General features: G+C 42.9%; 1 protein-coding gene across 1 annotated transcript in view; it reads right to left on the bottom strand.

The window, feature by feature from the left end:
- The window catches only part of LOC118416400 (lysine-specific demethylase 5A-like), a gene marked incomplete in the record, with an annotated part of 43,369 nt that extends 33,569 nt beyond the window's left edge, over positions 1 to 9,800 (bottom strand). Inside the window, 2 exon segments of the mRNA XM_035821497.1 lie at positions 5,810 to 5,887; positions 9,303 to 9,800. Coding sequence (XP_035677390.1) covers positions 5,810 to 5,887; positions 9,303 to 9,449 — 225 coding nt within the window.
- Positions 9,801 to 12,389: the final 2,589 nt, after the last annotated feature.

Below are 12,389 nucleotides of genomic sequence, written 5' to 3'. Positions count from 1 at the left end.
GAATGAAAACTTTGATATAAAAGACAAGGAAACTCCATACCCCATAAAAAGAATAGTCGTCGGTATATTTCGTGTATATTTTACATGTACATTTCTATTTTTCGTTTCCCATACAGCCTGGCCGTGAGTGTCAACACCACCTGTGACTGGTTATGAGCCACATAACAGCTGGCTAGAGATACCACCTATGTCTGTGACTGGTTGTGGGTGGCCTGATTGAGAAGGCTCAGAACACCTCTATGCTGTACATCATTATAACTGCACACAGCTGAGGTTAGGGGTCATTATACTACAGGTCATGTCACAAAACACCTGGTTAGACAGATACCACTCAGTGCCGACACCATCTACGACTGGTTGTGGTTAGAGAGATACCAACCAGGTATGTGACCAGCCTGATTGAGAAGGTTCAGGACACCTCTGTGCTGTACATCATTATAACTGGACACAGCTGAGATTAGGGGTCACTACAGGTCACAACAGGTCATCCCACAACCTGGGATAATTTCACTTCCAGTTGGAGTCTCACTTGGAGAACTTAATATCTCTCTGCAGGCTTCATCAAGATGATTTTATAGTGAACACCTCTAGAAACCCTAGTGTCTAAAGAAAGAAGGCAAGAAGAAAAATGGGCAAAATACAGAATTTTTGCGGTATGTAGTGAAAGTGAATCAATATTTCACTGTTAGATTTATTCCTTACTTGGAAAATGGCCGAAAGCAATGACCCTTCAACATCTTCACACTTCACTTGATCTTAGCAGCACCTGAGTCTTGCACATTCAGCGCTTGTGAATAGCCCCAATCATTTCAACGTCATTCTGAAACTGGGGACGGACAAATTTGGTGGTAAAGCCAATAGCCTACACTGCCTACTGATCCTGAATTCCCAAACATCACCTTGCACAGCACTTGCATTCAGGATACTCAACTCCCCCTTCTACAGCCTCAGACATCCAAACTGTATAGTGTAAGAATACCTTATCTCCAGATTCCCTATAAAGAGCCTATAAAACTGACATTCCCAAAATTCCACAAGCACAGCCTATGAAAAACAGAACCCCAAATTCCCTCTAAGAATACACCCACGGAAGCCCCGCTGTCATGACCATCCTTAACCCAGCACTGCAACCACCAGGCATTCCGACCCACATTCCAACTGATACAACTACAAGGAATGACAAAACATGCCATCAAAAAAACATCATCACAATTGTCACCCTAACATCTGCTTGGACATATTCTAGCCCAAGCCCAAGCCCCAGTTTAGTCTCCAAGCAGACGTTATCAGCTGAATGGAAAAGAGAAGAATTTGGCCAAATAGGGACAAATAAGTTGCCATGGGATTTCAGTCTTTTGCAGTCTATCCAGCTATCCGCCGGCCGGTCAGTTCACTTCTAGGCCAATAAACTCCTTTTTATTCCTGACATGGCCAAAGTCCCAATTACTACTGTAAATGCATTTAAGTTCGTGGTAGCGGGAAAAAGGACTTTTCGCGGTGGATTTAAGTTCGCGGTAACACCATAGACTGCAGTCTAATACCATCATAGAAAAATGTCTGCGGTGGACTTAAGTTCGCGGTGAAGTGGTCACCACGAAAACCGCGAACATTGATCCACCACGAACATTTCTGCATTTACAGTATTTGGCCAGGCAGGAGTCTGGTAGAGACCAGCCCCAGCCATCATATATCTGTGGCCACTAACCAGGCATTTCCCCAGGGACCCCAGCTCCTGCCCTGGGCATAGCAGTAATTAACACCCTGCTGAGCAGCCTGTTAGGGCTCAGACCTGTTCAGGGATTGTACTGCTGCCTTCAGAGAAAGGGGGAAGTGAAGAAATCTTATCACAATGAATGATTGTGGAGAGACGACCAGGTAAAAAATGACAGATAACAACGGACAGCCACAAGAAGTTGAACAACAGACGATGAACTGTGAGTGAGTGAGATGGCAGACTTCAAAATCAAACCCTTACCACACTGCTTTACAACCCTTAGGCCAGGGGGAAAAAAGTTTTGTTTTTTGTACCAGCCCAGGTTTTCTAGGGTAGGTCGGGAAACAGGAAACAAAATTTTTTTCCGTAGGCCTTACAATCCCACAGACAACAATGGCACTACAGAGGATTTGTGGTTATAACAGTGCATCGTAGAAACACAAGACAAGCCAAAACAGTACTTCTTCCCTTTGGGTGAATTGATGAATGAACATATAACCAGCATGTAACCAGCAGCCTGACTATGATCAACAAATGTTTGTCTCCAACACACCACCTAGATAATTCCAAACAGCAATGGATTCGAGCCCATAACACTGAGGAAGCCACAAGGTGAAACATGTTTGTTGTGTGTCGGTTCGAATAAAGTTCCTAAACGGGGAACATGCGGCTCCAGCGTCTCTGAAGATGTGGCGTAAGTGTGAACGGTTGGCTTAGGTTGTCCTTCCCCACATACTATAGCAAAGTAAATATATGTGAGACTTTCTGCTCCAAAGCACTGCAGTTCTTCTGCATAATGAAAAGTGTGCCGGGACCCTAATCTTATTTACCCATTCCCGGTGACTCCATTACCTACATAATAACTCCATTCTTCACTCCCTGTCTGAGAAACCTGCTGAGATGGCAACTATGCAAGGAAATCCCCTAACATAGTACAACAATACCATTGTTCATACGGACTATGTATTTTTGAAAAAAAAAAAAGATTTCGCTCGGTCAAACTGTTTCAAGCTGCTCGAGATACAAAAGAATCTAAGATATAAGAAGCTGCAAAGAATGTAGAAATCTAGAGTAGAGGTCTTGCAATGAAACACAAGGTCCTGACAAACATCTATTTGAATACTGAATTGTCAAATTATGTACATGCATCTCAAAGACAAGATACACATAACCCAGTGAGCGTCCCTCTCCAAATCGTATCTCAACTTAGCACATCGCACATTTTTCTACTCTCATCTTGACAGGTACTTGCAAATATCTTCTATAACATCTTAGTAAGTAACATACAAAGCAGAAACGTTTCCATTAGCACAAGCCATGCATCAAAAACACATCAACGATAATTGTCTACCACGAAGATTAAGGGAGACAGTGTTACATGTTTGCGCATTGAAAACTTCTCAGAGATAAAGCACTATACATTCAGCTTCCCAATCCATCATAACTAGGCGTCATAGTGAATGTAAACCTGTCTGATTACATACAGCGGTGTATCAGTTTTCAGCATCACATTTGGTAACCTGACACTTTGCAATCGCTGAACGTTGGGAAGATATCACCGCACCAATTTAACACAACGGCTATCCCGACAATGATAAGGAATGGGTTTGAAAATTGCTGACAAAGATGTAAGCTTCATCGTGGAGGATCAAAAATTATTCTGTCAGGCCTAGGAAAATTAATGTTATGTTTCCGTTTACAGCCATAATAAGAATAGGGTCATCAATTTCGGCCTATCCAGAAAATATAATTTAACACTGAACTGCATCAAGATACCCGTATTCTGAACATCATATCCTGATCACAAAGGTATGCATTGCAACAGAAATGAGGACAACACAATCCTACAACTCACATTTGAAATTTCAAGTCCCTTGCCATTAGTCAAGCCCAATAAAAAATCTAGTGACTATAGAGTTGCCTGTTGGCATTCTTTTGCTAGGGTTGGTAAGATAGCCAGAAAATATTTCTAGGACATTGGTTATATATTGGGAAAATGCAAGGAGAAACCAAGCAGATAGATAAAAAGTAGATATTGAAAAAAAAAATACAGATGGAAGTCAAGATCATTTCACGTTTAAATGAAACAACAAAAATACATGAAATGACACACAGTACAGTATTCAAATATTTCGGATGACTTATTACTTCAAACAATGCATCAATGTAAAATATCCTAATAGTCACACATTCTAAACATGCATTCCTTCTATGAGTTGTGAATAATTGAAAACACCCTGAGAGTATATTTTATGACAGAAAACCTGTCTATCACTACCCACAAGTACATGGACAAATTCATGAGGGAGGGAGGGGGGCACTGACAGCTGCAAGACTAAAATCTAAACAGGAATGTTTCTGATACAACTTGACCATCACAGATGTAAAACAACTGGCAAAGAACAACTGAACATGACCACCCATTCACCTACCCCGAGCAATCACAAATTCTACACGTGTAAATGATCTATTCAAACATATAAATTTACAGAGATATAAATTTACACACAAAACGCACATCCATACATGACTAGCATTCATCACTAGGGGTGAGTACCGGACTACCGGGACAGAAATTTCAGCTTCATTTTCTAATTGGCTGCCAGGCACCAAAACTGGTTCACCGATGTTGTTTTTTGTCAGTTCTTTTGGACCGGTCCAGTAAGAAACATTGGTTTTGTATCAGTAGACTGGTACCCACCCCCTAATCATGACAACTAAACAAACATAACTCTGCTTCACTGTGAGCTTTAATAAACTATATAAAGGCCGGCTTATAATCAGCAATCCTGTCCTGGTAGGTTCAGAAATCCTGCAGGAGGGATACCAGCAATGCGAGTAATATTTCAGGACAGTTTTATCAGGGTTAGTTACCAGGGTGTTATCAGATCAGGCCCAAACGTCCCGTTTGACCTGGGTCGGAACGACCCAACATGGCCAGGCTATCATACGTTACTGCTGCACGGAATTCACATGGGTCGATAAGTTATGATGTAAGGATGGCATGTTGTGTAGACTGCAGTGGAACAAATTCTAATCTAAGCACACTAAATTTGTAACCTCAGAGATAACAGTCATATCATAGTGGAAAGGGCATACAGTTTTGAATAGTAGATCTAGTCTATATCCAGTTGAAATGTGTATGGCTTCTAACATGGTGCTCTTGAACATCATTTTATCAATTCCTAACAAAGGACAAAAAAGTAGCTGCAAACATTGTTCAATTCTTTCTTGTCAGTCATTTTCCACAAAGCTCCAAACAACCATTCACATTGATTTTGACAATGACCTTAAAAAGCCTCTCAACACAACTCAAATTTGCACAACACACATATACTCATCTGTTCTAAAATGCACCCAGTTGCTGTTGTAAACCTGCCATACACCATGTGATGGACTACTAGTGATGGACCTGTCACCTGACACAGTTACAACTTACAGGCAATTGAGGTGTGGCCAGGCAGAGACTGTGCCAGGGCTGAGTATATACACATTTTTGTGCAACCAAAATTGCAGCTGTGCACCAAATGTTTGACTGTGGGTGCACCGCGTGGCACCTACACGCTACAGATTTGTTCATGGTCACACACTTGAAGGTTCTAATATTGTTTATTACTTATACATTATTTCACACTGGTATACAACATATTGTTCACATTTAGGCAACAAAAAAATCAAAACCTATGCTGCATTACTTGTTTGACATTTTGCAGGAAGCCGTACAATTTCAGATTCAAGCTCAAAACAGAGTCAGTAAGGTTTGTGATTAGATTATTCTGGTTTATCTTTTTTATGTAAAGTGCACCCAAGATCGAATTTGACCGAGCATACTACACAGACAGCATGTGTTCACACCTTGTGAATATAACCATCCTACAAACTCTCTTGTGAAGAAAACCCAACGTGAAGTAGTCAACACTTTGCACCTAACACGTCATAAAAGTCCACTTGTACTTACCTTGTCCAGGTGCAAAAAAAACACCATAACACGCTGCTGACAAACCAGGGCCTATTACACAACAATAGCACACACCTCCTTTCTAAAGGTATTGCCTGATGAACGACAACAAATTGCTAACGACTGTCGACACCCACCTCAAGCTCATTTAGCCGTTGGATCCTAGGCGTGAATTTGAAATTGTCCACATCCACTGCAAAGGGTGGCTGCCAGTCCTGCAACAAAGGGGTACAATGGGTCAGTATCACAGGAAACAATGGAGGATTCTTGTACATTACTGAATAATTACTTCCACCCCCCTCCCCCAATACATAACACGCCATAACAATAACAATCTCACCCATACCTCCAATACACAACATCGCAATTCTTATACAGCTATCTTTCACCCCCTATAACTATGGAGAATTCCCATACTAACACACTGTACAATATTACACTTACAATGGAGGATTTTTATTTCTTATAAAAGTACCTCCCTCTTACCAAGGATGTTATATCAGACCTTGCTCTTACATACAATGCAGTACAATAGGTTGTAGGATTTCTATGTATGTCTCTCATTTCCCTCCCCATAACACACACAGCTCAATATCACAATAACCTAGTAGACACATACAGGAGTGTGTCTTGCCCCCCTCCCCCTTATGCACAGCTCAATATCACAATAACAATTGAGGATTCTTACACAAGTGTTTCTTGCCCCCCTCCCAACACACAACTCAATATTGAATATGACAACATGCCCTCCCACGGTAAGGATTTGAACTTGAAATGTGTCAGTGACATTGCCATCAGTCTCTGTCCTTCCATGCTGATTTTGGCGGTACTGAAATAAGTTAACTCCCTTGTACACATAAACAACGACTGTTACATCTGGACTCTTCTTCAGAAAAAATACATCCCAAATCTCAAATGGTTTCAGCAAATGTCTCTAGACAATAGTCATTATAGTGTCGGCCTTTTATAAGGGCTTTTCTGTAATTACACCTACAGTAAATATCTCACCTATACTGTTTTCAAAATATTTATCTAGTTAACTGATTGGAAGAGCAAAAATATAGATATGGCCTGGCCTGACAACATTGAACAAACTGATGTATCAGCATAAAGACAGACTTTTTAGATAAAAAATTGGTCACTTGCTACATTTCTACATTGTACACAAATCAACACAATCAAATGTAGCAAAGCATGTTTTTTTGTGTTCCATCTGGTTTAACTAGCTACCACTCTAATGGCATAACCACCCAACACACACACACACACACACGTCAGAACCTCCCTTACCCATGATGCCCTGACCAGCCATATTTTGTGCCATGGTGGCAGCCATATTTTAAGACCTGCCCTTGTCTGCATCCCTCCCTACACCCCACCCTGTACCCTCACACTACTGCAATTATACACAACCTATGGCCTTCTGGCTCTAACTATGGTCAGCTGGGCCCCCATGCAATATAATACAGATTTATAGAGGAAAATAGTGAACATGGCACCAATATTTTAGCTGACATTAAGCATACATGATACAAATCAGGACAAATACACCCTTATATTGCAGCCCCGTCGACTCAACTAAATTCAATAAAATTCTACCTTAAGCCATGTTGCACTATAGCCAAATATAATGCAATAATTGGACACTAAAAAAGTAAAATGATGCATTGAGAGATCCTTCATTGAACAGTTACAGAAGTCATAACGATCTGGTATCGCAAATTTCCATTTTCTATAACTGACGTATTGTTTATTCAATTGCATGGCCTACAGTATATGGATACTTGTTCTGAACGACCAAACTGCACCAGGGTATATATAAGCTGAAGATCAGTAGTAGAACCAACCCTAAGGAATGATATGGTATGCGTATACTGAGACACTGGGATGCCCCGGTGGTATATATACGCCCAGGTTAGCTAGTCATGCGAATGATAGCCACCGCACCCGAAAAGCTCCCTGTCTTCTACACGTCATTATTATCGTTCAGACTCAGTCAGAGCTCAACAACTATGCTTGCCTACACTCAAACCTTGGGTATAGTACTAGTAGAGGAAATAGCAACCAAAAAAAGAACCATTTTTGCAATGATAAAGGGTGCATTGTTTACATTTCCATGTCAGACACATACATTATCATTGCCCAAGGCTCAGCTTGTTGCAGAACAGTGCACAGGTCAAAATTAAGTTTCTTCATTTCGTTTCCCTATTTGGAGGAAATTTCTTACCGTTTTTTGAGAGCTCAAGTCACATGCTGGATTTCTACAGCACCTCAGCAATTGAGCATGGTGTTATTTCTGCTAGTACCACATTTTACATTGCATTGTGACTGGCAATGTTGCAAAATGTCATTGTCCAGCCGGACTACTGTCTGTTCCAACAGTCCACATTACTATTTTTGTACAATCTGAGGGCAGCAGTCTGGTTTCTGGCGGCCAAGATGCGTTTTTAAAGCATATTTACGAAGCTGATAAGCTCTAGATAATATTCTGGGTTTGACTTTTAGTCAAAATGATGGTTTATGAGAGTTAGTGTACTGTACAGGGGGCAGGGAAAGGTTTTTCAGCAGGAATGCCCCACCGCACTGCCCATTCTTTACATAACGTGTCATCGCCAAGAGGGCTCTCATAGGGACCCTGCCTCACTCAAAATAGTATATCTTCTCTCTAAATCAACCAATTCAGACAATTATACCACCAAACGGAGCCTGACAAAAACGCTGATAGATGTGCGGTACAAATTTGAGGTCCTGGCCGCCGGAAAGTGGAAATTATAGCGATTCTTTCAAGGCCTTTTCAAACGGCAGCCATCGCAAAGGACGATCAACATGGTGGACCCGTCGCACAGCGCTCTTCTCAGACGGCGGTCGCCCTGCGAGTTCGAAGGGAAAACGGCCCTAACTCTTGTTTTTGACCCGATTTGGTTGACGAATGTGGTACTTTAAGTGTTTCTGAGAAGAGCTGGGCACTTAAGAACATTGACAGTGGCGAAAAAACGTCTAGAAATCTTTAAGAAGGAACTGCATTCTTGCCCCGAAGTCGGCAGCCTTCCCTGAGAGGAAGCCAGTCTTGGATTTCCCTTCTGTGAAAAGACGGAAAAATTTCCAAAAGTCCGCCCCAAGTCACTTTCTTTCGGATAAATCCTTTCTTTCTTTACTCCTGAAAGTTTTCTGAGGAAGAAAAGTGGGGGTTTTGGTGGCGTTGGGGCAATATGAACGATTTTTGTAACCAGTGGACTTGCGACTGTGTGACGTGTATACACAGGGCATTCAACATTGGCCAGACGACCCACCCTACTACCCCTCATTTAGAGTCTGTTCCTGACTTCTCTTCAGCAAAGTTCCCTTCAAAAGCTATGCCATAACATGCTTCTAGAAGTCTTTGAAAAATTCTGAGGAAGACAATCTGAGTTTTGTCTAGAATGGAGGAGCACGGGCAATTTTCATGGAAAATCCTTGAACCAATGACGAAACCAAACAATGGTAGGAGCCGCCGCCATCTTGGATAGTTTCTGGCCGGCCTGCATGGACAATGCTGTGTGCGGCGATCCCGGCAGTTCCACGGCATGTCAGCAGTTTTACCTGAACTAAACAAGTCTGAGCAGCTCAGCTCTAACTACATAGCATACGTACCGGGGGTGGGCGGATTTTACAGATCCCAGCCTTCTCTGCAATGGGCCGAATCTTCGCGATGTAAGCCAGCGGCTCGGCGAACTCCTCCTCGTTCGGCTCGAACACCGGAGCCTCCGGCGGCGGTACGAACTCGTCGTGCTCCGGCATCGCTCGGACACGGTGGTATTCCCAGCTAGAAAAGTCCAGGAGCGTCTTGGAGTTGAAAACACGACCAAAAACGTGCAAAATCACCAGAAAAACACTACTCCATCTTGCTATGGGGACGATCTGGACGTGTGGCCTGCTCACACCCGAACTCACATCCGCCTCCGCACGAAATAGTCCTAATTAGTTACGTAAATTCCCCATACAGAACTATACTTTATCACTTTATCAATCCAATCCTCCATGAAATAAGTTAAAATTATATATGGTTTTAATTAGACCCCATTTTAATGAGCATATATTCAAAAACATAGTTAGAGAGGATGGATCTGCTCGGCGTTGATTGCTGTGACCCGCCTGCCCGTCTGCATCCCGTCTCCCATGTGTTCAAATTTTAAAGATCTCGTTTCCGGCCCGCTGATTGGCTGCCTGCAGACACGGGCTTCCGGGTCCACGTGCGCGCCTGTCAAACTAAAAAAAAAAGTTTAGTGTTTTCATTTTTGTCATGTTATAGAAATAAAGTAAAAATGAAAGAAATATTGATGATATATTTACTAGATCGCTTGTTCACAAACTGTCAACAACAACAAAAGGAAACGGTTGTACTAACGTTACTCCGGGTGAGAGGTCAGTCATTGTCTCAGTGAACTTGGCCAATGAAGGAGGTTATATATAACCTCCTTGGTGAAACCAACAAGGTTTTGCATATTACCAAGGAGGTTTTGCTTATCTTAAACCTCCTTGATATTACTGATCATTATTTTCAAAACAGAGGTTTGGCTTTGGCTGTTTTGACGTGTTTTAGTCGTTTTTGTGGTCGAGCTTCCCATTTTCTTCATGTTCGCCGGCCAGGCAGGGCCGAACCTTTAGTTCTCGAAGTCAAAGACTCAAACTTCTTATCGAACATCAGGAAGGCGGCCAGGGCAAATAATCGGGTGGAACAAAAACATCCAGATAACGTTGCGTTGTTTTATTTGTAACTTTGTTTGCCACCAGAAGTCACTGACCTCGAAATGCGCACAGGTTGTCTTCCGAGACCGTACCAGACCTCTGTCCCGAGACGAGACTGCCGAAGAAGAAGAAACCTAGAAGATTTGTAATGTTATCAATGCCTCGCTTTATCTATCAGTCCAGATATGAGGGCAAAATACAAGACTCTAATAATCAATTTCAATATGACATTTTCAACACACTGCCATGTTTAAACGCTCGTGAATGTTTTGCCATGTGAGATTCGCTCACCTGGAATAAAGATGATAAAGCCCCTACACTCGGGTTGAACGCGGCGCGATGCATTGATGTACGTGATCGATAAATGTGTGTCAGTAGCACATGGCTCCCGAGGTACTCCTTGGGACATTTTTCAACACACCGCCGTGTTTAAACGCTCGCGAGTCGCGACTGTTTTTGCCATCAGAGATTCGCTCACCTGGAATAAACATGATAAAGCCCCTATTCCCGGGTTGAACGCGGCACGATGTATTGATGTACGTGATCAATAAATGTGTGTCAGTAGCACATGGCTCCCACGGTACTCCTTGGCACATTTTTCAACACACCGCCATGTTTAAATGCTCGCGAATGTTTTTGTCATTCGCTCACCTGGAATAAACATGATAAAACCGGCCTACTCCCGGGTAACGCCGCGCGATGTAATGTTACGGATGTTTCAACGGTGCGTGATCAATAAATGTGTGTCAGTAGCACACCGCTATATGTTTAAATGCTCGCGAATGTTTTTGTCATTCGCTCACCTGGAATAGATATGATTAACCCCTACTCCCGGGTAACGCCGCGCGATGTAATGTTGTGGATGTTTCAACGATGCGTGATCGATAAATGTGTGTCAGTAGCACATGGCTCCCGCGGTGCATGGTGCAGCGGTGGAATACTAAAGAATAACAAGGAGAGAAGAGTAAGAGCCTCACCTGGAGGAAGACAGGTAAGGCTCAGGACCCAATTCCCAACCGGCCGGGGCCCGGCCGGGTAGCTATCGGAAACGAAAACCTTGAACCGTGAATCAGGGATTTTGACATCAGGGATACCATCACGGGTCACAATGGATTCTTCTTCGGAAACGAAAAATATATAAAAGCAACAAAACGCACACAAAAAAAAACGTAAAAAAATAATTGTCATTAGCCTATTTTGTGCATATTCCTTGATAAACAATTTTATTTTTATTTTCTGCAAACATCCCGGTCGGGTCCCGGTTTGGAAGTGGGACCTAAGCCTATGCGAAAGAGAGGGGGAGAGCGCTCTATAGCCCACACAATCTGTCGCTGGCTGGGGTTAATGACCCCTTCCTTGTGGCACCTGTAAGGCCGACCGCTAAGAGCGTGATTTTAGTCAGGCTTGTATATTATTAGCCCCGGCAGCGAGAGATTGTGTGATCTTCAAGCAGATGTTTCGGTGGTAAAATCATTACGAAAGTTTGCGGTTTTTTCACGGTCACGGTAATGCTTGCTCAGAGATTATCAGGATACCGTCACACAGTCACACTTGCCATGCCGCCTGCGGCGGTGGGCGGACCGAGCCGTGACCTTGGATGGCCTCGCGTTGCCATGGCAACAACACGTCATGTTCCTGTTCAATGGCTACCTGCAGCAGACACCGGCATTACATCACTCCGGATGACGGAAGGGCGGATCTCTGTCTCTTTTCTGACTAAGCCAAACTTATGAGCAGCCTCGACGCTGGTTCAATGTGCCCCGATAGCTACTACTATTGTATAACACAGGACAGTCTCCAAGCAGATACGGCTATAGGTAATCTCCAAGCAGATCTTGCGTGGCATAAGACAGTATCATAAGCTGGGGAAGGAGTTAAGCTGGCAGAGGAGTTGGCCACGCGTGGCCAATTTACTTCTCGATCTCTCCCAGCTAAACCCCTTCCCTAGCTTATGATACTGTCTTATGCCACGCAAGATCTGCTGGAGATTGA

This window comes from Branchiostoma floridae, chromosome 5 (assembly GCF_000003815.2).
Source record: "Branchiostoma floridae strain S238N-H82 chromosome 5, Bfl_VNyyK, whole genome shotgun sequence".
Lineage (NCBI taxonomy): Eukaryota > Metazoa > Chordata > Leptocardii > Amphioxiformes > Branchiostomatidae > Branchiostoma > Branchiostoma floridae.
Note: the sequence above shows the minus strand (reverse complement) of the source record. Positions and strands in the feature narration are given on the sequence as shown.